The 27,472-nt window shown below is 42.2% G+C and overlaps 2 protein-coding genes across 2 annotated transcripts in view; one reads left to right on the forward strand and one right to left on the reverse strand.

The window, feature by feature from the left end:
• The first annotated feature begins 850 nt into the window (after positions 1-850).
• Positions 851-18,565, forward strand: gas6 (growth arrest-specific 6). Its single transcript, XM_079497501.1, has 15 exons — positions 851-1,473; positions 1,768-1,928; positions 5,613-5,637; positions 5,752-5,814; positions 7,310-7,432; positions 10,681-10,800; positions 10,929-11,051; positions 12,357-12,478; positions 12,810-12,928; positions 13,367-13,556; positions 14,022-14,186; positions 14,637-14,805; positions 14,952-15,091; positions 15,410-15,611; positions 15,983-18,565. The coding sequence occupies exons 1-15, from the start codon at positions 1,398-1,400 to the stop codon at positions 16,138-16,140; spliced, it is 1,956 nt and encodes a 651-aa protein (XP_079353627.1). The 5' UTR covers positions 851-1,397; the 3' UTR covers positions 16,141-18,565.
• A 2,358-nt stretch (positions 18,566-20,923) lies between these two features.
• The window catches only part of tmem255b (transmembrane protein 255B), a gene marked incomplete at both ends in the record, with an annotated part of 17,782 nt that continues 11,233 nt past the window's right edge, over positions 20,924-27,472 (reverse strand). The window contains 5 exons of the mRNA XM_079496365.1: positions 20,924-21,166; positions 21,946-22,095; positions 22,595-22,748; positions 23,232-23,317; positions 24,292-24,372. Coding sequence (XP_079352491.1) covers positions 20,924-21,166; positions 21,946-22,095; positions 22,595-22,748; positions 23,232-23,317; positions 24,292-24,372 — 714 coding nt within the window. The remainder of the gene's footprint in view (positions 21,167-21,945; positions 22,096-22,594; positions 22,749-23,231; positions 23,318-24,291; positions 24,373-27,472) is intronic.

A 27,472-nucleotide genomic window follows, 5' to 3' on the forward strand; every position in this document is an offset into this window, starting at 1 on the left:
TACCTTTCTACCTTTGCGCAAGTAGTAATCTTTCTTCTTGAATATTCTGTGCTTCTATTTGAGTATCAAGGATATTTTTGAGGATATTATAGTACGCTTTCTGGCCCTTAATCAGGAATGTTTGTTCAATTTCGACATGTTCGCTGTTTGAAAGTGTTACCAAAAAGGAACACAAATTGTCAACTCGTAAAGTTCTGTGTTGCAAACAACCCTGACCTGATAATGTGAACGACAATAACAGAATGGAGCATTTGTGGGTGGCCTTAAAGAGGAAAATATGAAAACAAGATGTTGAGTAAGAGAGGAGGGATTTTGGGAAACAGAAACACGGTATTACTTGATAAATAACATGTGGTCGTTCCAATTCTGGGATGAGAGGAGAAATGCTGTAAGTCATTATCAGACTCCACCTCACCCCTTCCCTAGCCCTCACGCCCTATACTTGCATCATTTTGGTTGCCTTTTTTGCTAGTTTATTTATGCAGAGTATGTTGGTCAGTAGTTAACATTATCTTATATGTGATCTGCTTGACCACAAATGCTGTTATTCAGTAGGTCTTGGGTTCACACACACACACACACACACACACACACACACACACACACACACACACACACACACACACACACACACACACACACACACACACACACACACACACACACACACACACACACACTTTGATGATGATGACTATAATTTCTAATATACTGAAACTGAAACGTTTGTGGCTTGAGTGCTTTGACGGGGAGGGTTATTCCCTTACTCTAAGGTTATTCCTCTCATCTACGTCATGAGGTGGGTATAGGATAGGTGAATGAGGGGGAGGGTGAATGGATGGAGGGGGTGAGGGGAGGTGAGAGAGAGAGAGAGAGAGAGAGAGAGAGGAGACCAGAGGTCCAAGGCATGAAGGCAAGCTGCATCAATACAAACTCCTGTCTGCGTTCGCCAGTACTTTAGTTGTCAGAGCTGAAGCCTCAGCGTACGTGTGGAGTTTCCCTCACAGTCGGGAGGACTAGTACTACACAGAGAGAAGCAGATCGTGCACGGACGGACGGAACGGAACACGATGGGGATGAGCCAGCTGTAACGTTCGGGGAGTAGCGTAGTAGTACAGTCAGTAGGTGAAGGTCATCCGTTGTGTGCATGTGTGGTGGTATGACTGATATGTGGGAAAATATTGCAGCAGCAGCCTCCTCTCTTGCAACGCTGTATCCGAAATAATAATAACACCCGAAAGGCGTTCCAGTCAACGGTAACCGTTTGTCCCCGTGGAGAGGTGAATGCCTGCAGTGTTTGCAGCTCCTGGTGCAACGTTTGAGTGAGCAGCAGAGGAACAAGACGGGAAGGGAGAAAGTTGAACTGAAGCGTTGGCGCAGAGAGTAAAGCAGCAAACATGCGGCTGACCCAGACAAAGTCCTTTTCACCGAGAGCCCTGCTAATCCTTCTGTTTGCAAGCTGGTCCAATAGCTGTAAGTAAACGACCAATAGTATGCTTGGTAGTTTTAGCTAGCTTGCTAATAAATACCAATTTTCACAGTAAATGAGTGATAATCTGAGCTATACATTGCTCATGTCGTTAATGGTCGCCAATGGTAGATGTTATTATTTCACATTAGATTTTTGCGGAGTAAAGTTTGTGCGATTGTTTTTTCGCCCCCTCGCTCAGGTAGCCTATATTTTCCCGGAACAGGTGATCGATCTCTGTTCGTTGTATGGATGGTGATTTGTTAGATATTGCTTGTTTTTTTCCCTCCCATCATCAGTTTCATTGTCTCCGGAAGAAGCTAACCAGTTTCTGAGCAGACACAGAAGAGCTTATCAAGTTTTCGAGGAGACGAAGCAAGGCCACTTGGAGAGGGAATGTGTGGAGGAAAGGTGTAGCAAAGAGGAGGCGAGGGAGGTCTTCGAAAACGACCCTGAAACGGTGAGCAAAGTTGGGCGAGAAGCTTCTTGTTCAGCAAAAAATGCCTTTTGTTTTATTAACTTGACAAGTTGACACTTTAAATCAGAGATAACGCATATAGGCTCAGTAGGCTGCAGGCTTATTGTTTACCGACATCATCAGAACACGTCCTTATTAAGCATTAATTGATGGCTATAGTCTGATGATTCAGTGGCTGTTCATCATGCACCACCAGTAACTGCCTGATACTGACGAAATGAACACATTCGGTGTAATAGACAGACAAGACTGAGACTGAGTCAGTGATGATGGGCATCTACAGTTGAGACCTAGCCTATTTACAGTAATAAGACTGACTGACTGACTAACTACTGACTGCTGGTGATAAAAACACCAACATGAAGATTATATTGTCTGTGAAAGTCTGGAGTGATGGAACACCATTCTGACAAAACAAAGCAAGCTATCTAATTTAGTGTTTTGATGATGACAACACTTTGGTCTTCATTTATAGCCTTTTAGTTTTTATAGCCTCTCGTATATGTATTTTCTTATCGATTTTGACATTTTCAGTACGAGAGTCCACTTCCCCCTGTGGCCTGTGGTGTGTTGGACTGGCACCGCTGGCTACTGCTGGCTGAGCCCACGGCTGCAACTCTGAACATGTACAAATGCGAAATATAATAAAGGTGCACTCACTGCACTGCTTACCCGGGCCTTTTGCCCAAAATGTCAGAGAGGCTGTCGGCGTGCTTGTGCAATGTATTAGTTCGTGTTTCCAATAAAGAAGTGTTTTAATCCCGTTTGTAGCCGAACGCCATTTTTTTCCACGCTCGTTTTACTTCCTGTTATGTTGAGCGTAATAACGGTTATCACCAGATGCGCACGCGCCCCTTCACTACCGCCATCTATGGCCATTGGGAACTTCTGACAGAATCGGCCACAAACGGGATTAAAACACGTATTTATTGAAAACTACAGACTAATACATTGCACAAGCACGCCGGCAGCCTCTCTAACATTTGGGGTAAGAGGGTAAGCACCTTTTATATTTTGCATTTGTACATGTTCAGAGTTTCAGGGGCTCAGCGGTGTCTGTCCAACACCACAGGGGGAAGTGGATTTAGACTCTCGTAGATTGAAAATGTCAAAATCGATCAAATCAAATTATCCCTACAGCATTCAGGCCGTTTGGAGACTATGGTGAATGATGAGTTGATGACTCATCTGACCACATCACTTTTTTCTAAAATGTGTCTTCTTCATTGTAATTTAGGGTTTATGCACTGCAACCCTACTATAAGAGATTGTGCAAATCTGAGATTGAGATAGATTCATAAAAACTTGTCTATGTTGAGGCCGGGATGGATTGTTAATTTAAAAAAATGCACAGAAAGTACATGATTACCTGCACACTGTCTGTACTTGAAAACTTTTATTTAAGCAACGTTTCGGTCAAAAACCTTCTTCAGGCATCTGAACACTTTTATTTAAGCAACGTTTCGGTCAAAAACCTTCTTCAGGCATCTCAAGAAGGTCTTTGACTGAAACGTTGCTTAAATAAAGTGTTCATATTACAAGTGCAGACATGTCATTATGTACTTTTTGTGCATTTTTTAACATACATCTGCATACACCCCTTGTGAGGGATGGGCTGTCAAGGCCAGAAAGTCAGCCAGAAAGTATTTTTTTTGCCACTCAGTAGGCATTCCCGCATAACTTCCAGGTTTGATTCTATTCGTTACTGTTTATGGAGGGTATCCTGAATTCCTGTTGCCACATGTACTTTGTCTTAGTTGGTGTATTACACACTGTAGCAACAATATAGAAGCATTTTATTTACTCAAATACAAAGATAAGCAAAAAGGTGGAGAATGTGTTTTTGTTGTAAGCACTAATCTGTTACTGTGCACACACACATTCTATGACGTGCACAAACAAACAAACAAGCGTTTTGTGTAACACCTGTGAGGTCATTTAGATTATTAGTTATTTTCAGGTCTGCCTTGTGAATGAGCAGATCAGCCTTTCTACCCATGTGAATACTTAAGCCTATCAAATCCATTACGTCAACAAAGCTTGCAAACAGGCACTATAAATATCTTAAATGTGTCAGAAGAAAACACGCTATCATGAGAAATGTTGGTTAAAGGATGATTAAAGATTAATTGGCTGGGAATGCAGACATAAGCCTCAGAAAGAGAGAGAAAGTGGGGGAAAGAGGGATGTGTGGGGTGGTGGCTATTCTGAAATACTGCAGCACTGCAACTGTACAGGACTTTTAAATCTCAATTCATCAGAGTACATGAATTATGCTTAGTGAAGAGATTGCTTGTATGTATCTTGCAAAGTTTCAAATCTAGGAGTCTTGCAAAGTTGCAAATCTAGGATTGAGATAAATGAGGTTCTTGTCTATGTTGAGAGATGGATTCTTGTTACAATTCAATTGTTAATTAACAATTACAATGGGAGCTGGTGAGCTGAGTTGAATTGAATGAGAGAGAATCTGACCCAGACTAGCCTGAGATTATGGGGGTGTGGCTCCGCTCGGCTTGGAGGAAAAGGTGATGTGGAGTGAGAGGCTTTCTATAAGGGAGAACTCTATGTGCGTGCGTGCGTGCGTGCGTGCGTGTGTGTGTGTGTGTGTGTGTGTGTGTGTGCACATGTGTGCGTGCGTGCGATGTATGTTCATCATAGGTATTTGAGAGTAGGACCATCATTAGCAGAATAGGATTTCCCCTGTGCCTGTGGTCTCTCCACAAGTGCAATCTCATTCATTGATGCATTATTCATTTTTGAACGTGCCTGTCTCTGACTCTGCACTTTCCTCTGCTGCAGGTTTTTGGCTCTGCAGAGTCAGTGGGTGGGTGAGATTATGGGGGTGTGGGGCTTACTGCTCAGTTATCGATCATCCTCCATACTTTCTTAAGTTTCTGGTAATTTAAAGAGGGGTCAGACAGCTAGCTTAGTACAGCGGGGGTTTTTTTAGCAACCATTGTCAACCTCGCGTGTGGGAATCAACTTACGCAACATCCCTAATATGTAAATGTGATAAGACGTCTATACTTGAGCTGAGCACTTATACCTGTACTCTGTAGCTATAGTGTATGTATATGGCCTCAACCTGCTGCAGCAGAAGGTCTCTGGAGAGCACGGCCGTTCCAGAATCAATCAGACCAGTTCTAGACTTCCCTATACCTGTCCTACTACTATATCCATGAGGCAGGATGGATGCCATGGTCCATGCACTACGTTGGAATGCGGAGCATTCTCAGAAAGCCTCTGGCAACTGGCCACACTTACTATAGAGATAAGCACATAGAGCTGATAGCGTCATCATAATCACTAATTGGTCCCTCCCCACCACAATGCATACATGCACAACCATACAGAAATGTGCACATTTGACCAAAATGTAGACGTCTGAGATGAATTTGGTTAGAAAACTCTTTACATGCTATCTAAATGATAGATGGCTCTGCTGACTCACTGCTTATATCGAATGTATCCTGGAAATTGGTGGGCGTTGTTACCTTGCTTTCTCTGTTCTGTAATTTAGTCTGCTTTGTGTGAGTAAAACAAAACCAGTCTTACATTATAGGTTGTAGATTATAACAATTATAATCTTCTTATATTGGAGTTTTTTGTCTTGTTTAGTTTTTTAAAACTAAATCTCGACATTCTTCTCTCTCTGTCTTTCCGCAGGACTACTTCTATCCCAAGTATATAGGTAAGTTAATTAATTTCATATGAGATCAATCAACCATTCAAACTTCTCTTTTCATGATGGAATGAGTAATTTAATTGTCTCTCATCCTCTCTCTCTGTGTTTGTTCTTGCCCAGCCTGTGTGGAGAAGTTTGGAGATTCAGAAAAGAAGAGGCAGGACCTGGTAACGTGTGTCCACAGTAAGTTTGACATGACAATGTCCTTGTCACTTTAACCATGTGTACCATGAGCAGATGGACATCTCACTTCCTCCTCTTTCTGCTTCTCATTCCTCTCATAAACTTTCCTTTTCTTAGTCCTCTCTCTGCCCTCCTTTCCTCATTCGGCCTGTCTCTGTAGTGTATTAATAGATGCTGAGAGTAGCATTCAGTTGTAGTGTGGGGCTGGGCTGCACTGCAGTATCTCTGCATCACACTCGGAGTCTCGGACTGTTGTACACTTTACTCACACAGGAAAGGAAACCTTTCAATATGGGGTGTGAAAGGAAAAGAAAATAGCATGACAATGCTGCATTCTCTGGCATCTAATCTAATCTAATCGTGACGTAACTTTGAAGAGCATTGCAGCACTTGGCTACCGTGGCCACCGGCATCGATGGCATGTGCTGGTGACACACCCCCTGGTTTTCTCGTCACGCACCCACTCACACCGTGACTGCAGCAGCTTTTCTATGAGCCAGCTCTTAGAAGATGAGCTGGCTCATAGAAAAGCTGACGTGAGAGAGCCCAGCCTGACGTGAGTGGAGCGTGAGCGTAGTGCTGCATCAGGCTTCACCCAGCTTCACTCTGATTGGCCGAGGAACCTGGAGGGTTGCTAGGACTCCAATTGTCACTGCTCTTTCTCTCCTCCATTCTGCAGTTCTTTTCTCTTTCCCTGTGTGTTAGTCAAGTATATATTTCCACATGCCAGACAATGGCTAAATGTGTACTAAATGAGCATTATTAACTATAGAATTTGCTTAATTTGCTCATTTATTGCATGAATTATTGTCCATGTTTTCCCACAACAATGCACATTTTGTAAGGGATAGGTCTTGAAGGACAAGGCATGAAAATAACATTTAATTAATTATAGAGTGATACTGTCATACAAAATATGGAAATTATCAAGATATTATAAATTATTTGAGCCTTAGAGACAACCCTCATTGCTTGTCTCTCTCCTCTGCTTCCCATGTTTTCAGGCACTGCTGTTTCGGCTTTCTCCTCTAAACCACAGCTAGCATGCCCACACTTGTCCAGCCTTGTTAGCAGCAGCTATGTAGAGTTGCTTTGATTGATATAGGGGTCTGGGGACAGTAAAGAACTCTGCATGTGCTTACTACACAGGATGACTGGGGTGGAAAGGAATGGATAAAAGTGAAAATATTATTTATATTAATTCAGAGACATTTAGGCCCCCAGTTTCCTGTGAGCAAGAGGACAGGTTTGCTGTGTCAGTCAGTCTGAAGTTAGACCATCTCTGTCTCAGAAGCTTAGCCAGCAGCAGGGCTATTTATAATGAGTCTCCGATGCACAGCTCATGTGATGTCCTTCCTGTATTATCTATCTATTGTATGTATCACCATATCACTATACTGACTCTCAATGTATGCATACGGTATTCCTAACTACTTAATTTTCAAAGAAAAATGGCATCTCTCTCACTCTGTCTGTTTGTCTCTCTCTCTCTCAGATATTCCAGATCAGTGCTCTCCTTCTCCCTGTAATCCCAGAGGTACAGTGCGGTGCGAGGACAAGAAGGGTGACTTCCTTTGTCACTGTTTCACAGGCTGGATCGGCGACAGCTGCGAGAAAGGTACAGTCATGTCCGTTGAAGCATTCCTCTTGAAGCATACGTTTGCAAGGAGAGATAAAGTATACACACAGGGGAAGATTTACTATGATTTTAATTAGATTGCAAGCTTGCAAGCATTATGGAAAGGTGAGAGAGGATACAATGGAGAAGTAGAGGTCGGTATGGAGGTGGACATTCTGCTGTGTCACTCTGTTTCGTGACTAGCGTATCTCTCGCTTTAGTGAGTACATCCTCCGGTCATCGTGGTGACCTTGGTCCTGTCAGCCAATGCCTGACCACTTTACTGTGATTCAATCCCCATGCCCTCTCACCACCACTTTCCCTCTTCTGGTTTTGATCATCATTAATTAACATGTTTCTATTAGATTTTATTTTTCTGATGTATTTATGGAATGTTTTGGACATTCATCCAACCTTCATCTGGCATCTGATGCCTGATGAAGGTCAGATGACTGAAACATTGTAAGTTAAGACTACTGTCTTTTAATGGTAAATGTTCCTAAGCACCTCCCTGTCCAGAGAAAGTAGGTGTGCAAAACACATCTATCTATATATTATTCACAACATCTGTCTGTCTGTGACTCTCCTGGGCATAACTCGGGCATCGTCTGACTTAAAACTAATTGACTTGTGTGTGCCAGTGATGACCCGGGGGTGTGCAGTGCCAAGTTGGACAGACCAGTGCTTGTCGAGAATCGAAAAACCTTGCGTGTCTGTATCTGTCTGTCTGTGGGACTATAGACTAGACACTAGAGGACACACCCAATCATGTGCTTGTGCGGATATAGGCACCAATCTCCCTGAACTTTACTCAGCAGATTCACAGATTGGCCGAACTCTGCGTCATGTTTGTAGAGCTGCGCCAATATAGGTGGTGGCATACCCAGCATAACTCCATTTGCGTATGGTACTATGGTATGCTAGTAATCTCTGTTTCTCCATATGTAGTTGATCCGTTGTATGGTAGTGGTTACTGCACTGGGTACTCTGATAGCGGGTACAAGTACAATAAAAAAATCACACCCGTGTGAAGTGAGGGGCACTCTTATCATCATACATCATCACATTCCGGCCAATCACAATTGGCGTCCTCACTTTTCTGTCCTCACCTTTTATCCTCAAGTCCAATCCGGCTAATCACTTGGCATCCTCACATTTTTTTTTATGTATTTTTATTGAGACACACATCTGTTCGATTGCAATACAATGCATATAGAACCATCCATCCATCCATCCATCCATCTTCAACCGCTTATGCGTAGTCGGGTCGTGGGGGCAACAGCTCCACCAGAGTGCTCCAGACTTCCCTCTCCAGAGCAACATTAGTGACTTCCTCCTGGGGGATCCCGAGACCTTCCAAGGCCAGTGAGTCGATGTGTTTCCTTCAACTGTGCCTTGGTCTGCCCCGGGGTCTCCTCCCATGTGGGACGTGTGCCGAGGACCTCCCTAGGGAGACGCCTGAGAGGCATCCTAACCAGATGCCTGAACCACCTAAGCTGGCTCCTTTCCAGGCGAAGGAGCACCCTTTTTTAGAACCACCCTTAAAAATTAAAAAAATTGAAAAACACCAAATACCACAATACTGACATTACATTACACAAAAAACCAAGACAAACGAGTACACCACAGTCTTGACATGATTGTACATTCCAGGTTACCAGAGTCTTTTAGTTTTTCGCTACTGTTCAATAAGGTACAATGAAGCACAGTCTAGAAGGGTCCACTGTATCTAAGACTGGTTTCCATACCTTTGTGAACCCTTCCATGTTATCGCGGAGGAGATAAGTCAGTTTCTCCAGAGGAACCACAGTCATTACCTCCTTGTACCAATCATCCAGTGTAGGAGTGTCTCTGTGAATCCGAAGCTTGAGTATACTATAGTCTTTCTCGCTATGTATAAGTATTCCAACTAATTTGGCGTTGTGTCTGGTCCTTGCACTGGATACATTAGTTGCTAGTACACACTGTCTTCGAATATGATCAGTGGAGTGGTTTGAATTTACATCAAAGCGTTCATACAAATAGGACACCGTTTGGCACAGGTTGTGTAAGAATATTTTCTAGGAAGGATGTCCTAGGGGCTTGCATGTTCTTTGTTATCCTCAATTTTCTGTCCTCACTTTGTATCCTCAATTCCATCACTACACACGCATACACAAAGCTGGGCTTAGGAGGGGCTAGCGCCCCTCAACAATGGGCATATCCGGGTGGGGCATGCATTCACAACTTGCATGGTTCTGAGTAGGTCTGTGCCCGTTTATAAATCAGCCATTGAATGTAATATCAGATGTTAATAGTACTGTGGTAAAGAGTACCTACCACACTGTGTACAACGGGTACAGCAAGTACTCAACAAGTACTGCATTACTGGGTGGGTCATGCATTCCCAACTTGTATCATTCCCAACTTGTGTGGTCCCCCGAGTAGGGCACTGGTTTAGTTGGCAATCAAGTCAATAACCTTGATATCTATTCTGACTTTTCTGTCTTCCACTAACACAGATGACATTAGTATAACATCAGCAGCAAGCTGTGCTGGATGTGCTGTTATATCGGGTCAGTATGGATTATTATCTGTGGGAACTCTGGTACCAGAGTCCAGAGCGGGAAGTCACATGTTCCCTTTATGGAGGTCAAAGCCATTCGCTTTGTGGTTGCATCATCCTGGCTATAAAAGGAATAACTTGGAAGGGTAATAAAGAGATTTAGGGATGAGAGATCAATTCATAAGTTGGCATATATAAACGTGTTGCACTCAGTCCCCCAAGGGGAAAACATAGAAGACAGTAACACACTCCTGTGCCATGTGCCACCATTCAGCACGTTTCCACAGTGACTCATCCTGCCACCTAACTGTGAGAGGAAATCATAACGGAGTCAGTCTGACTGGCTCAGAGACAAGGGCTCTTTTCCACTGGACAACCACACTCTTCCTGAACACACAACTCTTACACTCAGCTGTAGCCAACGTACACTCGTACAGTATGTCAATTCAGAAAAGGGGCACTTACCAAAACATGAATTCAAAGGATGTTTTGGTTGCGCTTTTCAAACTGCATCAAAACTGACAGTATTTAACTCTGTAAATGTAATGGGTTCGTGTAAAGGCTTTTAATGTAATGTTTTAAATGTGGTACAAATAAACCTGTTGAACTATATGGGCTGCAACCTGAGCTCATGTTGTTTTGATTTGAACACACACCCTCCATTGGATGCTGTTCATGGTTACTATGTTATATTTATGGGCAGATTACAATGAGTGCAGTAAGAAGAACGGGGGATGCGACCACGACTGTAACAACACCATGGGCAGTTACCGATGTTCCTGTCACCAAGGCTACACGCTGATGGAACGGCACACATGCCAAGGTAGGCAGCAAGATGCATTTTTGCATGTGCAAACTCATGAATGGTGCACATTTTGTTTAGGATATACTGAACATGGGGGTGCACAGAACTGGGGAGACCTGAAAATGTTGGTGTTTTGTATGTTTCAGATGTGAATGAGTGTCTGGACCCAAGTATGTGTGGCACTGCACATTGTGTGAACACAGAGGGGAGCCACGACTGCTTGTGTGAGACAGGCTTTGTCTACGATAATGAAACCAAGAGCTGTGTTGGTAAATACACACACACACACACACACACACACACACTTGTACACACGCGCTCACAGAGTTTCATAAGAGGTGATAAGATGGACGGCTTTAGTCACAGCTGGGGCTGATGCAGCTGTTGTTTGGTGTCAGCAGAGGAATTCCAGAGAGACATCTGTAGACATGATCTGGAACTAGGTAACAGGTCAACCTCTAGCCCTGTCTTAATGTCCGTAAACAACTTACAGTACTCTAATATTGACACAAATACTTAATGGTTGTATTGCCACGAACCTTATGTTCTTGTATGTTACATTCCTGTTGTCAGAAGATGCCTTTAAAAATATTTATTCAGACAGTTAGGATCAGACAAGTGAAACATAAAATGCAGTCAGTATTCACAAAAGAACAGCTGACAGTGAAGATAATAGATTACTGTGAGTCAGTGGTAAGTACAGCAAATCCTCATTTTGATTTACAGACTAAACATGTGCTCTGGATTGAAAACATCACGATAACTATCTGCACCACAACGCTCAGAGCACAAACCTTCAAGTGGCTCTGACTCTCCAAACTACGCAATTATATGGACACAGGATGCAATCCTGGTTCTTTCATTTGACAAACAAGTTCATTCCTGTTCTTTTTTTCCAAGAGAAGGGAAGAGTGTTAGCAAAGTAGTCACTTTCATAAGGTATGAAATGGCTTGTCAGTAACAGGGCCAACTATATACATTTCTGAGACAAATGTATCAACAGCAATATTCTTGTATTTGATAACACAACTAACATGAATTCCATGAATTTCCCAGTGACATAAATAACTTGAGGGACATGAACAAAACAATGATTAATCTTCTGTATATGACCTGCATGGCTCTGTAGTGGAAACTAGGCTATTCATAACCTCACTCTCCCAAGAATTAACATTTATTTTAGCCAGTCTAATCTTTGCCTTTTAAGGTTGTATGGAGAAGGGAACAGATAGCGCCCTGCTAACGTCAAACACTAGCAAAAAGTCAAGTGCTGTTTGCATTCCGTGATCTGCTGGTGGGAACGGCTGCTAATGTTTTTTTTTGCATACTTGCGGCGCACATGTGCTGAGATTATTATTATTTTCTTTACAGTTCATGTTTTTGGGTTTAGAGTTACTCCCCTGCCGAGATAATCTAATGGGTATATTCTTTCTATGTCCGTCTGTCTGTCTCTCTCTCTCTCTCTCTCTCTCTCTCTCTCTCTCTCTCTCTCTCTCTCTCTCGCTCTCATTTTTGTCCACCTCTATGACCTCTCTACTTCTCATACTCTCTTCCCACAACCCCCCACCCGTCAGATGTGGATGAGTGTGAGGAGGGGGTGTGTGCAGAGGAGTGCATGAACACACATGGGAGTTTCCGTTGTTTTTGCGATGGCCGCCAGGGGAGGAAGTTGAGCCAGGATCTCAGGAGCTGTAAGGTGAAATGCATTCTCTATAGGAAATAATACCCCAATCTTCTCTATAGCTCAAATTCCCATCCATATTATGAACCACTTGAGCCATATTTTATTATATCTTTGGCTATTCAAAAAGAGCCATGCTACAAGCTCACAACGCATCACAAGCTTGTAGAGCTGCTTATCTGCAAAAACGTTAGAAACACTAGAATTTTTTTTAAACGCCAGGATTTAACTGGTTAACTAAAAGCTTAATGTATCATTCTGGCCCTGATTACGTTTCAACTTTCAATAGGCATAAGGATGAAATCTTAACCACATATCCTTTCTGTTCTATAATGTCTTCCTCCAGCCTATAACCCCATGTATGACACAGTTGCTGAAGAAGAACCCCCGGTCTCTCTACCTGGGCCGTATGTTTAGTGGTGTGCCAGTGATACGGTTGCGCTTTCGCAGGAGGGTTCAGACCGGGTAAGAACTACTATACTCAAGGTCAAGGCTGTTGAAGACTTTGCTTATGTTTAACATATTTTAACAAGTGCCTCTGGTCCACACACTGTCTTACAACAAACTGAACAGTCCTTAAACATTAATCCTAGCCTGCAAGATTGAACTGAACTGACATGGGAAGGGAAATGATTATATCAATAATTACGTGATTGATACCCACAATTCCAAAATACATTTTTAGAAGGAAGGAGAAAAGAATGCTTTTGCATAGTTTTGCAAACATGACCCCCTTAGGTTATAAGCTAAAGATTTAAGATCAGATAAAAACATATTTGGTTACAAAAAGGAATTTACTGTTTTCACTCTTTGCTATTTCTGTTTTTATCTTTCTTGCATATTAAATTCTCATTCGCTCGTACCACTGACGCCATTTCCTTTTGCTGTCTCTTCTTTGTCTAGATTCTCAGCAGAGTTTGACTTCCGCACTTACGACCCAGAGGGGGTGATCTTCTTCGCGGGGGGACACCTCAACAGCTCTTGGATTGTGCTCGCAATGCACCATGGAAAGCTTGAGCTGCAGCTGAAGTATGGCGCGGTGAGCAGGGTGACGAGTAGTGGACCCGTTGTCAACGATGGACAGTGGAGAAAGGTGAGATTGTTTGCAATAGCTAATCAAACTAACCGATTTAATCAATTCTAAAAAGAGAATCATTGATTTGTGGGGGAAATATCATTCATATCATTCAATAGTAAAAAATAGCTGATCTACAAGCTTATAACGTGGTCTGTTGTCAGCTTGTATCAGCTAATTTTGCCATTGTTTGCTATTTTTGTAGGCACCATACATATTTTTTTTATTAAAAAAGGTAATCGATGGAATAATCAATAAGAAGATAATTGGTATAATTGCAGCACTAGTTTATACCACCAAGAGTACCACACGCGCATATTTTGTTGCTGGGCTTCAGGCATCACTATTACTGTATTTGCTATATGGAACTATAGTCCCATATATAGCACTGTATTTACAAAAGACTTAATCTTCACAACACAGTAGAACCTGATTGAAAAATGTATTTCTTTCTTCAGATATTCTGATTAAATTTCTTCCCAGATCTCAGTGGAGGAGCAGGGCAGGAGCTTAGTGATTAAGATCGACAGGGAGGCTGTGATGAAGATCGCAGTGAACGGAGATTTGTTCACACTGAAGAAAGGAATCCATGAACTCAACCTGACTGTGGGAGGAGTTCCCTTCAAGGAGGACGGCCTTGTCAATCAGGTTTGTGTCTTTTTTTTTACCGTAGTGATTGATCATTGCTTCGTGCGGGCATTCGTTCTGATGAACTAACGCCCTGTATGTTTGCTGTGTTCCTGAGTGTTTCTGGGCGGGAACCCCTTTTGGTGTTTTAAGCATTGTTATACTTTAGCTATTTTTTTTAAATCGTGAAAATGTGGCGCAAATCTTTGAATATATTCTTTCAGAGCGAACGTTTGTAACTCAAATCTTTGCTTCCGAGGGGTTCCTGGAATAACATATTTTCAGATGGGGGTCGGCGGCCAATTACATATAATCTTTGGGAGTCCTCGACATGAAATAGTTTGAGAACCACTGACATAGAAACATAGGTTTTTCAAGAAAACTGTCAGGATTTAGAAGACTTTTTCTTTTTTAGAATCGGCGTCAGGTCTAAATGGGTTAATCAGCATTGTGGCATGTTGTGTGGTGCAGGTGAACCCGCGTCTGGATGGCTGTATGAGAGAGTGGCGCTGGTTGACGGGCGAAGACACCTCCATACAGGAGACCATCAGCTACAACGACAACATGCAGTGTTACAGCACCGAAGACCCTGGAGCCTACTATCCTGGCACAGGCTTCGCATTCTTCAACATCACTTACGGTGTGTGTGTGTGTGTGTGTGTGTAAACCATTCTTTTCACGCAGTGTCAATTATCTAATGCAAGTTGTCTGCCGTTTAAATTTGAAGTGCATGACACCCCCACCCCCCCACCCTTCTCATCCCTTCTCCCTCACCTCCCATCACAGAATCCCAGAACCTGAGTGTCCAGCTGACCCTGCGGCCGACCACTGCCATAGGAGTTCTCTTTGCCCTCGTTCACCAGGACACTGTCCCATTCTCCATCTCTCTGGCTGACTATCATCCTGGTGTTGACGAGTGGAGAGATGTGAGTACAGTTATTATGAGTGTGTGTGTGGATTGGTGCAAGCACAGTTCAATGTGTAAAGAAAAGGGGTACATTTTTGACCAAAAGCAAAAATATACAGTATCCCCACCGGATATAAAAATTGATGACCGGGGGGATACCAAAAGCAGAGGCATGGATCCCCCCCCCCCCCCCCCCCAGCTAATCAAACCCTGGGTGCATGCATGCATGAATGGTACAATGAGTTGATCAATGCGTGAATGTAAGTAATGTGCTCACCAGTAGACTTATTGATGTTTGTTTGTTTGTTTGTCTGAACTTTGATCGCTGTGTTTCCAGTTTGTTCTGGTAACGGTGGGTGATGCCATCGTTGCCAGCGCTCCGGCTCTGCTGTGTGACGGAGAGAGTCATGAGATCCAGGTCACAGTCACAGGCAACCAGACACTGTTGTTTGTGGATGGCCAATTGGGACGCAGTGAAGACTACCAGGAACCTGTGGACCTCCAGTTGCCATCCAGCACTTTTATAGGAGGGCTCCCAGGTGACCACAGATATTATTTGACCTGATGTATACATTTCTGTTCACACTTCACAGTATACATTGTTGTTTAATGGTCCCTGGAACAACATATTTTCAGATGGGGGTCGGCGGCCAATGTCATATATATTTGGGGTTCCTTGACATGAATATGTTTGAGAACAACTGACATAGAAACATGGGTTTTTAATAAAACTGTCAGGATTTAGAAGACTTTTTTTTTTAATTTCGACGCCAGGCCTAAATGGGTTAATGACCCCTGAGGTTACCCAGCTAAATGATTCATAGTTAGGAAGTTTGGGGTAATCTGTGGTAATGCATACCAATCTGGACGTACTGATTTACCTGACCTGTGTTGTGTTTGTTCCCCTCAGATGTTCCACTGGTGTCCACCCTGGTGTCGGCATCCTACAGCGGCTGCATGCAAGTCAGTGTGAGTGGACAGTCTGTGGACCTGGACCGGGCCATACACAAACACAATGACATCCGCTCACACTCTTGCCCTCTGTTGGACTCTCGCCGTGGGCAGTGAGCCCAGCTGTCAGTCCGACCAAAATGGATACATAAACAGTTCATTGAGGCAATGTAGACTTTGGAAATTATTGCACAAATAAATAAGGCTGGAGGGGAAAATGTTGAGTACTAGATTGGAATGGAATAACAAAACGAGACCCAGACGTCCTGGTCCAGTTGCACCGCTGTGATGCTGTGACACAGCGCCACCTAGAGGTATTTGTGGGGGATTTTTCACAGATGAGTATGGTGACCCAGCAGCCAACGTTTCCTCCACCTTGTGAGAATAAATGCTGCGCAACATTGACGCAACATTGCCTCAAAAACTGTCCGTGTATACAGTATCATATAGCCTTTTTAAGCCCACACAATTCCACAGGGCCTTCTTCAGGTCAATGTCAAATAGTCAATGAGTCAGCCTGATAAGACTGGCATCCTGTGCACAATTGCAGATCTGATTGAATATTTGCAGGCAATAACTTAGTAGTTGCCAACCCTCGTTTGGCAGATAGAGCTGATGCCATATTGCTTGCGTCCAGTCCACTTAAAGGGCTGTGTTCACCAAGCTCTGACAAGAAGTGACAACCTTGAATCAATGGTCGACCACAATCGTAAGGTCTGTGGTCACCTTAAGACAACATGGGACCAGATCTATAGTCCAAGCTCAGCTCTCTCCTGCACAGAGAATATTTATGAATAGGTATCTAGATCTCCACTAGTGTTTAGTGCATAATGACTCGTGCCTAATTTATACTTCAGCATACTCATGCGACAAAGTATGAATTAGTAGACTTAAGAGGTTGTTGACAAGACCAAAGGTCTTTACACACTGGGGGTGTGACGAATAGACAAATAATCTGCAGCGGGTATTTTGCATCAGAACTGTTATTAAGGTTGAGACCTCAGTCATACAGGTTGATGCCTTTATTTGTGGATGTACACAAACAAATATATATAGGCTTTTGGGCCCTTATTTATCAACGCGGTGGGTGTACACCAGGTGTACACCAAATTGCAATTGTGGGTGTACACCCAATTGTGGGTGTACACCGCGTTGATAAATAAGGGCCTTGGTGTGTAGAGACCTTTGGAACCAACCGTGTCAGTATTTGGCACAAAGCAGCGTTCTGTAGGAAACCTTGCACATTGTTGCAGATAGAAATGGACTGTGATGTGAAGCCATGTTCTTGTTTTCGTTCTCTTGGCCATACACTCCAAGTCTATCTGCAACCTTAAAAATGAACCACGTGCCTCTACTATAAGAACAACTAACACACCGCTCCTTCTGTCCCGGGGTGTGTTCATGGTGAAGTGTTTTGTGAAGCTGCAGATGGCGATGTAACCTACGAACCAGAGCTGCTGCTAATCATTCATGCTATGACTTACAGTCATTGTAGTTCTACACGATACATCTCCATCTGAGCATCCTGTAGCGCAGCACCTTTTTGAACAGGGTCCACTTAGCAACACCCCCCACCCCCAATGCCCGTTGAACCAATACAATTATCCAATCTCACTCAATAACCACCCTCACTCACACAGGCCCCTCCTCTCCCTCTGAAACAGTGAAAATGCCAGTACCAAGAACACGTATAAAAACAGTCAGAGGTTGAAACTCAAGCACAGGGTGGGCCACTCTCCCTCCCGCGGAGAGGGAGGAAGCACTGCACCGTCCGCACCACGCAAGCTACTGAGAGTAAAAAGTGTGCGCTGTAATATAACTGAATATGTAAATAATGTGACTGTACAATGCTTTTTAGAGGACAGAATGCAAACCGTACCTTTTCACTCGTGAAGGTAACCTACACAACCATTTCCGTTGGTCTAAGAAGGGGCTGGTTTCCAAACAACACATAACCAACAGGGCAGAGAGGAATCTTCATAGAAGATCCTTCTCGTTATTTATCCTGGATGTCTTTACCACAGTTCCTCACACCTTCTCTCCTGCCTCATAACAATGATGCTTCTTCAGGGAAAGACCCTGAGCAAACCTTGAGCCGTCCCTTGGAAGGCGTTCGAGGTTGGCGGTTGCGCGTTTTTCCAGGGATCGCAGAAATACGTTTGAGATGTTTTAGATTAGTTTCCATAGGTGCTGAGGAAATCGGACCCCACTGAGTTAAATATAGAGAATGTCTGAGGAGCAGTATGATTGAGAATGCGAAAAGGGCTCCAGTGTTGTTTTTGTTCCGTTGTCATCATTAGTGCTCTGATGAACGAATGCCCGAATGTAGAGCTTGACATGGTATTGTTTTTAATTTTTTTTATCACATGTGTTGTATATTGTTTTTTTATTTTTCACTTTTAACTGCCAGTATGTCTACTATTGCTGAGAGAAGTCTGCCTTTTTTATTTTTAACTTCCCTCACAAATCCTATTTGAACACACAAATAAATGCGGTTGTATGAAGAAAATTATATGGAGTAAAAACTGTATTTTAAAAACAATGACCTGGTTTTGAAGTTGTTTTTTGAAAGCTGCATGATGATGACTCACCATGTTGGTATTCCTTGAAAGCTTTCTTCAGCTAATCCTGCCCCACGTACAGTGTGTTGTTATGAGGCTGGCTGTGCAGATACAAGCACAGTGTTGCCACGGAAACGGTCAGTGGTGTGACGTCAGGCCACGACGTCACGCTACCCTATAAAACCTGACGCAGATTGATCAGCAGGTGTGTTCGAAGATTAGGCTCAAGAAGTTACTCGGAAGTGTCCAGGAGGCCTACTCAGAAGTTCAACTCAGGAAGACTAACTTAGAAGCACCAGACCTAACCAGAAGCGCCACGAAGTGAGCCGGTTCAGTAAAGATACTATATAACCAATCATCAGTATAAAACACCACAGCCCTTTGACAGCTGCCTATATAGGAAATCGTCTCTACACACAGCCAGCCTAATACCTTACCTTCCTTTGGTTGCTTTCAGCACCACAGTGCTGCAAACAGAACCATCTCATATTGCTTCACTGCACATATTATAATTTATAGTATTACGTTTGTTGTGTGGAAAACTGTCATTAAGGCAATCCATTTTAGACTATCAAATGCATCAACAATTATACAGGCACTTAACCACTTGTACTTTGTAGTTTTTGAGTGGTGTAAACCACTCCTACAACTGGCTTTGTTAGTGCAGAAAATATGAGCATGGTTGCTATGTTCACCCGGGTGTGATTTACTGGCTTTGTTAGTCTGTGCAGAAAAAATTAGCATGGTTGCTATGTTCACCCTGTTCACCCGGGTGTGATTTCATTACGTCAGACATGATTTCATTACGTCAGACAGGCTATATTACACCACTCAGTTCACACGGGTGTGATTTTTGTCATACAAATAACTGTGACGTGACGTGTTGTGAGCTTGTTGATTAGCTATTTCACTATTAAGAAATCACACTTGTGTGAAGTGAGGGGCAACCTCACTCCTTGATAAATAAACATTGCACTCTAAACAAACATTTGAAAAAGTCCATAGACTTGGCTGCCATATGACATCATTTCCGAAAACCAGATGTGAAGAAAGCCCTTTTTTAATTGTTCATACATTAGTTGCTACACAGACAATACATGAGAAGGCTAATAATCAAACAGATCATTACAGAAGCAGCTCTTCAGATCACTGTCATATGCTCTATAGAGGGTATGCGCGTGACATCATCGTACCTGGAAGTTATGCGGGAACGCTCACTGAGTGGCAAAAAACTACTTTCTGGCCTTGACAGCCCATTCATCCAAACAGAAAGGTCCTGTCTGATTGCATTAAACAATGTTAAACTCACCAACAGTGCAGCTGTACGAAAAGCTTGAATTATCCTCTTTCTATCTGCAAAGTTTTTTGTTTCATAAAAATCCACCATAGAAACGTTATGAGCTACTTTCTGTCAAGATTTGCATTTGATTATTTTTCTAAGTGTCAGAGTTTGGCAGTGCTTGTTTTCAATAACACAACATTTTGCTGCCTCCTGCATTATGTGACATTTAGAAACAGGACGGTTGAGTGATTTCCAACGAGCGCTTCCAAACTCCAACACTCCATGCTCTCTATACTAGGCTACACTCAAATATATGTAATATACAGTACAAGAGTGTGAAAGCCAGGTTGTGGCTGACTCCAGAATAATTCTACACATTCGATTATAATGTATATAAGAACACTAAACATCTATACGTTAGTGTTGATTTCCCTTCAGACAAAAAAAAACCCAAAGCATTACATCAGTATAGCTAGTCTACCGGGCTGTCTGGAATACCAAACGACTCGCTCCTTTACCAACTCGCCCGACTCGCTCCTTTAACGACTCGCTCCTTTACCAACTCGCCCCCGCGATTTTTTTTATGTAGTTAACAGTTAATTTAGTATTTCCCTCCCTCTCTGAAATCTGAAATGATCTTGTATACAGATTTATTTGATTGTATAGTAGTCGATCTCTATACTAAAATTTAGAAAGAACAACATGTCACAGAGATGGTGACTGCTTAATTAAGTTAATTTAGGACCTTCTAGCAGTTAATTTCGTTTTATTAATCACATTTCTTCCATGTAGCCCATGTTTTGTAATGGCATCATCATGCTATTATGCCCGTGGATATACAGAGTGAACTTAACAATGATAAATTAATATGATAATACCTTTTAAATAACACCAACATGAATTATGTTTGTTATTTACAGCTAGGTAGAGTAGTGGGGCGAGATGGAAAAGGGGCGACCGTACCTGTTACCGCTGTCTGTCTATGAAGTGTCTTGTGCTACATTCTCATTGACTGATCAAGAAATGATTCTTGAGATCATTTTGGCTCATATGGTTCTTAGCAGGGGTAAGGTGGCGGCTTCTCAAAAGCACCATAGACAGGTCCATAGAGGGCAGGTGCGTTGGGCGTCAGCATATAGCAGCCCCCTTGTTCCTGGGACCCTCCCTGTGATGGAGGCTGGGTGGGAGCGTGAGAGGGCGGCTGGGTCTGGCTCTCATCAGACAGGCAGGTGGTGGATGTCAGACCTCCCTCTAGGAGGACTTGCTGTGGTGTAGAGGATAGTTGAGGATAGTTGTGATGCTGTTTGGAAAAGAGAGGGTTATTTTGGGAGATGTGGTTCAGTAGGTGACTATGCCACTATACAGAGCAGAGGTAGCGTAGAGGGGTGCCATGTGTTCACTGAATTACCCAGTTAAACTACTAACTAGGGCAACCGTGGTGGAGGTCATTATATTATATTTAGAGTTTCAGCATTTCTCCGTTAATGGATTTATTTGTAGAAATCGTGTTTGTTGACATTTTCTCCATAGTCATTAAAGGACCACTTCACCACTTTTCAACCTATCTTCATATAATTGGTCCTCACTAATGTTCATGATAAAATACCACTATTTTGTTCTACTCGGTCTGTGTCTCATAGGAGGGCTGTGGGCAGTTCAGAAACCTGTCCACCAGTGACATCATCGTTAGGCAGAATTTTTTTAACAATATTTTTTTGAAAGAATATTTATATTTGTATTATCGTGAGAACGATGGCTTCCATTTTGGCATTGCAACTTTTCAGGAATAGAAAGCCTGCAGTTTCTATTAGCATGGATTTCCCATCGATGATGTCACTGGTGGACGGGTATCTACCCACAGCCCTCCTATGAGACACAGAGAGTAGGAAAAAGATTGTGCTGTTTTATCATGAACATTATAGGACCAATTATATGAAGTGGTGAAGTGGTCCTTTAAAACATTAACAAACTAGAAAACTGGAAACAGAATCAAACATCAAGGAATATGTATGATTTGGTCCTCATTGACTTGAACGCAATCACAAAATGTTGTGGAGAACTGTAGATCTTTAGACTTACCTGCATGGGTATCTGATAGTTTGGGTAGGCAGGTAATGCCTGCCCTGACGGACAGTAGCCTGTATAGGAGGTCATGTGCTGGTTAGGGTTGTATAGGATGTGTGGAGGTGGAGCTGGGCTTGGACACATCTGAGACTGAGTAACCGGTTTCTGATGGTGGAAAGACACAACAACAACAACAACAACAAAAGAGCAGAGATAACATTAGGACAGGTAGAAGTAGAAGTGTGTACAGTACAAGAGCAGGTGTACGCTACAACCTTCTACGGACAAATTTAACTCACATGGATGGATATGTATTATAAAGCATGGTTATGTCTAAGCCATAGTGACTGGCCCTATAGGTCGGAGCAGTGGTCCTGGACAACCACCAATCCAACTGAATTCATGCCACGTGTAGACCACAAGTCAAGATCACACATTTCTATATCATTATCAAATATGGTATTCACCATAACAAATCTATGCATTTTAAATTTTGATGCATGTCAGCATTGGTTCAGATGTCTATGCCTTAGGAAACAATTTGATGTGACGGTTAGATTGAAACTACACATTAGAATCATTAGAATTAATTTATCCATTTGCAACTCCAAAAGTGCACAAATTGCCCATCACGATGAACAAAGAACAGCCAATCCCTGCTCACCAAGTCCTTATAGGCCCCAAGGATGGCGGCAGTGATGATGCCCAGAAACACACCCAACACGTTCAGAACAACAGAGGCCCACAGTAGACGATGCAGGTGAATCACATCCCAGCAGCCGCTGACACCCGTGAACTCATAGTACTGGTAGTTTTGACTAGAGGGCCGGAGAGAGGGGGGGGGGGTGAGATCAGAGGCTATATAAACATATTTGCTGTTTTTTTTTGTCCCAAAGGTTTTATACCAAGTAAATGCAAAACATTGAAATAGTGCTGCCATTTGTTTTTAAAGATTATCCCAAGTTAACCTTTCTTACGTGAATGTATAACTATTTCTGATAGCAAATGCACAATTCTTATGATTTTGTAAGATAGATTTCTCTAAGTTGCAATGTAACACAGCTCCGTTTAAACATGTCCTCATTCCCTTTTAATTGTACATACATTATTTAGTTTTCATTGTATTGTTCCACTTTTGCTTTGACAATGTAAATGTTTTCTCATGCCAATAGAGCCCCTTTGGATTGAACTGAATTAACAGTCACACAAACACACATACAGTACAGTAGACACGCTTCTGCGTATTTATTCATACACATAGACAGGGAGGTTTAAACACCACAGGCTCCAGTGAATCTTACTTCTCACAGCTGTACAGGTAACAGCAGTAACAGGTGTTGCTTCTCACTTTGAGCTTACATGTGTGGTCCAATGATCTGCATGTCACCTGCAGACACACAAGAAAAGACTCACTGTTTTCTGCAGGTTTTAAAAAACGTTCAAAACATTGTCTCTGGAGTAGGGTGCAGCATATAATCGAACTAATCAATTGAATCAATTTGCACATTTATTGCACATAATAAAATAACATATTATTTTATTATTTTTATTATTAAAAAAACAAAACAAAAAAAACATTTTTCTTAAATTAGCCAATCTACAAGCTCCCAATGAATTGCATCTTAACTTTTTTGTGAGCTTGTAGATCGGTTATTTTTTAGCACTATAAAAATGTATTACAATTGTTTTGTGTCAAATCGTTGATATATAAAATATTAAAGAAATTAGCGGGGGGAGAACCTGCACAACTTGATTATTCAAATAATGAAAAAACGAATCGATAGAATAATCACTAAGGAAATAATAGGTTGCAGCCCTACTGAGGAGTAATTAATCAAGAATCCAGAAGCTAATTGGCTACAGTTTAGAGAAATAAACACTTGAACCGACTGGTACAGTATGGAATTGTCCGGATGATATAAAACCTATTTAGAGTGTAAATTTGTTTTATGGTTGTGGTAATTAAATGTGTCTCTAGGAAGAGTACACTGGATGGCATCCAAGTTCTATTAGGGTATGTTACTTATCAGCACCGTCCATGAGCCCGCAAACGCATCTACTGACCACTAGGTGACACTATAGGCTATAGATCTGTACAGTATGTCCACAAAACGTGTGCCATACAGTCCACAAATGTGCTCCATACAGACCTCAAATACACATTGAAAATAACACAAGGCAAACATAAAGCAGTGCACAATTTTCAGGTAAGACAATCTTGACTTGGCATATATATCCAGCATGTATTTCATGAAAAACTATCTACGGTAGGCTATGGTGTATTGAAGTGTAAGTTCCCCTGTGTGCATGTGTGTGTGTGTTGCAAGCACATGTGACTGAAAGTGTGTATGCTCAAATCACCTCAGTATAGTAGTTGTCGAAAGCATAACCAGATCCACTGGTGTAATAGTCACATCCGTCTTGGAGCAGAGGTCTTGTATCCTAAACATTATAGTGAGGTGAGCGGAAGACAAACACAAAAGGATTTAGTTTAGTTTTAGGATCAGGCAAATAGCCATTAGAATATTTGATGATGGTTTTTATGATGATCATGATATCATCACAATCATAATCCCACTGTGTTTTGTTTGCTAGGATGGAGGCATGGAGCTTACCAGCACTCCGCGTCCCAACTTGCCCCAGACTATTCATAAGTACTCTGCCTTGCTTATTATCCTGCCCTCAATGTCTCCACATATTGTACAGTTAATAATATAAAAAGCCTTATTCAGGCACATTTCAGCCACCTATTTTGCTCATTAGGACCACTCAATACAGGTGCATATCTCTCTCTCTCTCTCTCACCCTCTTGTAAACAAGTGTAATGCTTAATTGGGTCATCCACTCACAGTATTGAGTTTGTGCTTGAAATGTACTGTAATTCTGCAAACTGTTAATACATATTTCAATCAATCTCTCTCTCTCTCTCTCTCTATATATATATATATATATATATATAGTGGAAATATATATAGTGGAAAACGTTATTTTTTTCCCCATAACATCATTTGAAAAGTTAAACTTTCATATATTCAAGATTGTATATACTGTACAGTGAGAAATATTTTTAATCTTGATGATTACAGCATACAGCTCATGAAATCATAAATCCCCCCCCCCCTCCCCTCCCCAAAAAAAGGATTTGTGATACAGAAATGTCAACCACCATCAATGTGGCGTGGCATGGAGGCGATCAGTTTGGGGCACTGTTGAGGTGTAATTGAAGTCCAGTGTGAAGTTTCCTCAGGGGTGCCATGTAATCTGCTGGTAGTGGTCCACCGTGTTTTATCAAGTCCAGAGCACTTTGTGTTTCTGTGTGTTGACAAGCTTTATGGAGATGCTGATTTCCTTTTCCAGCAGGAGTTACAGTACTTGGCCACACTGCCAAAACTACTAGTACTTGGTGTACTGGCATGGTATTACTGTTCTTGACTGTCCAGCCAATTGGCCTGAACCCCATTGACCCCATAGACTCTATGGCATATAGAGTATCAGTATATTGTATTGTCCAGAGGAGGATGAGAGACACCAGGCCCATCATACAGATGAGCTGAAGACCGCTATCCTCAACAGTGCCACAAAATAGTAGCATAAATTAGCATACCTTTCAGATAGTCACCATTTCTGTATTATAAATCCTTTTGAGTGATCTTATGACATATTCAAATATTTGATGAGCTGTATGCTGTGATCATCAAGATTAAAACAAAAAAAGGTTTGGAATATTTCACTTTCTTCACAATGACAGATTAGAATATATATGTTTTTGATTGATTGAATACTTTATTAGTCAGAAATGTAAAACAGCACAAGGATAACACAACAAGTTCCTGGGGACTTGTTTCCATTGTGGTCCTACAGTATGTATTCAATTAATCAACATAGCATAAATTGATAAAATAACGCAATAATACATATCATCAACACAATGTCGATTATACTTAGAAAGAAATGAACTTTTCCAGAATATTAAAGATTTTGTAGATGTATATCAATCAATCAATCAATCAATCAATCAATCAATCAATCAATCAATCAATCAGATTTGTGTAGACTCAGGGGAAAAACATTATACATACAGAAAGAACACCCCTATGCCATAAACACATGAGTTATCATACCAGTGTTTTGGAAACCAGTGTTTCCAAAAAGTTGACCGAAATCTTGTAACCCTCAGGCTAGGGTTAGAGAGAAACAAAACAAAAAGTTATGCTTTTTTTAACTCTACTATATGGTTACTTTGTTGTGCACACTCATTTCCCAGTACAGAGGGAAATAAGACACATTTATTAAAAGTAGTAATATATAAGCCAAAAATAATTATTGTAGCTTTTCATTTGACTTTAGAAAATAAAATAGAGGCTATTTTTCACGGATATGAATGTACCTTGACATTTTTACTTTCTCTACAAAAAGTTTGAAAACCACAGGATTGGCTGTGTGTGTGTGTGTGTGTGTGTGTGTGTGTGTGTGTGTGTGTGTGTGTGTGTGTGTGTGTGTGTGTGTGTGTGTGTGTGTGTGTGTGTGTGTGTGTGTGTGTGCATGCAAAGATGTTCCTGGCCAGCACCTCCCCCGCAGGGAGTGGACAACCCTCAACCGCCTGAGGACGGGTGTGGGACGCTTTAGTGCATCCATGCAGAAGTGGGGTCTCACAGACAGTACCCACTGCGAATGTGGGGATCCATTACAGACTGTGGAACACGTGCTGACCAGCTGCCCCATTTACCCGCCACCAAATGGTGATCAAGGCTTAATTGACCTAGACAATGACACACTGGACTGGCTTGCTGCAACGGAGCTGAAGGTCTAAGGACACACGACAAAGACGTGTGTCCTTGAAGAAGACAGGGGCCCTGTCCAGAGCCCGGGCAGAGGACTTTTTGGGGCGATTCTGGACAACCGTGGGTCCGACCGACTCGACACTGGGCACTGCACCCCCTGTGGTGGTGTGGAACGCGTGTTTCGAATTTGAAGTCGGTGGGGCGAACGGTTCTCGATTTACATGGATTACAGACGTACAGAGACTTGGTGAATTTATAGTTAGAATCATAGTTCTCTTAAACGCTAGGAGACACAGACTATTTAGGCAAGAGGTTGTCATTGTACTTCTGTGTGCACTTTTTACTCTTTGTACAATGTACACTAGTAAATAGGCGTTCAACAATACATGTGGTCATTGGCAGTGTAATTAGTGCCCTTAAGAAGTAATGGACACTGGCGAAAACGTCAGCTAAGCACGCATCAAATACCTTCAGTAGTGTGTCAAATACCTTGCGTTCTTTGATAGAAGAATCCCCACCCTGGCTTCCCTTGAACACAAAGGCATACATTTGCATGTCTATGGGAGAGTCGCGACCACGGAATGGACACGTCCGTGAATGGGCGAGGGGCCAATGGACGAGCAACATGCTGCCTCATTGTTCTAAGTTTCGATGATTTTGTGTCTCTCTTTTTTTGTCTGTTTTCAAGGAGAGACGAGGTCGAGACTTGGCCACATGGCGGCCTGGCTTCGCCTTAGCTGTTATCTACCAATTCCATGTTG

The sequence above is a fragment of the Electrona antarctica genome (assembly GCF_951216825.1).
Source record: "Electrona antarctica genome assembly, chromosome: 3".
Lineage (NCBI taxonomy): Eukaryota > Metazoa > Chordata > Actinopteri > Myctophiformes > Myctophidae > Electrona > Electrona antarctica.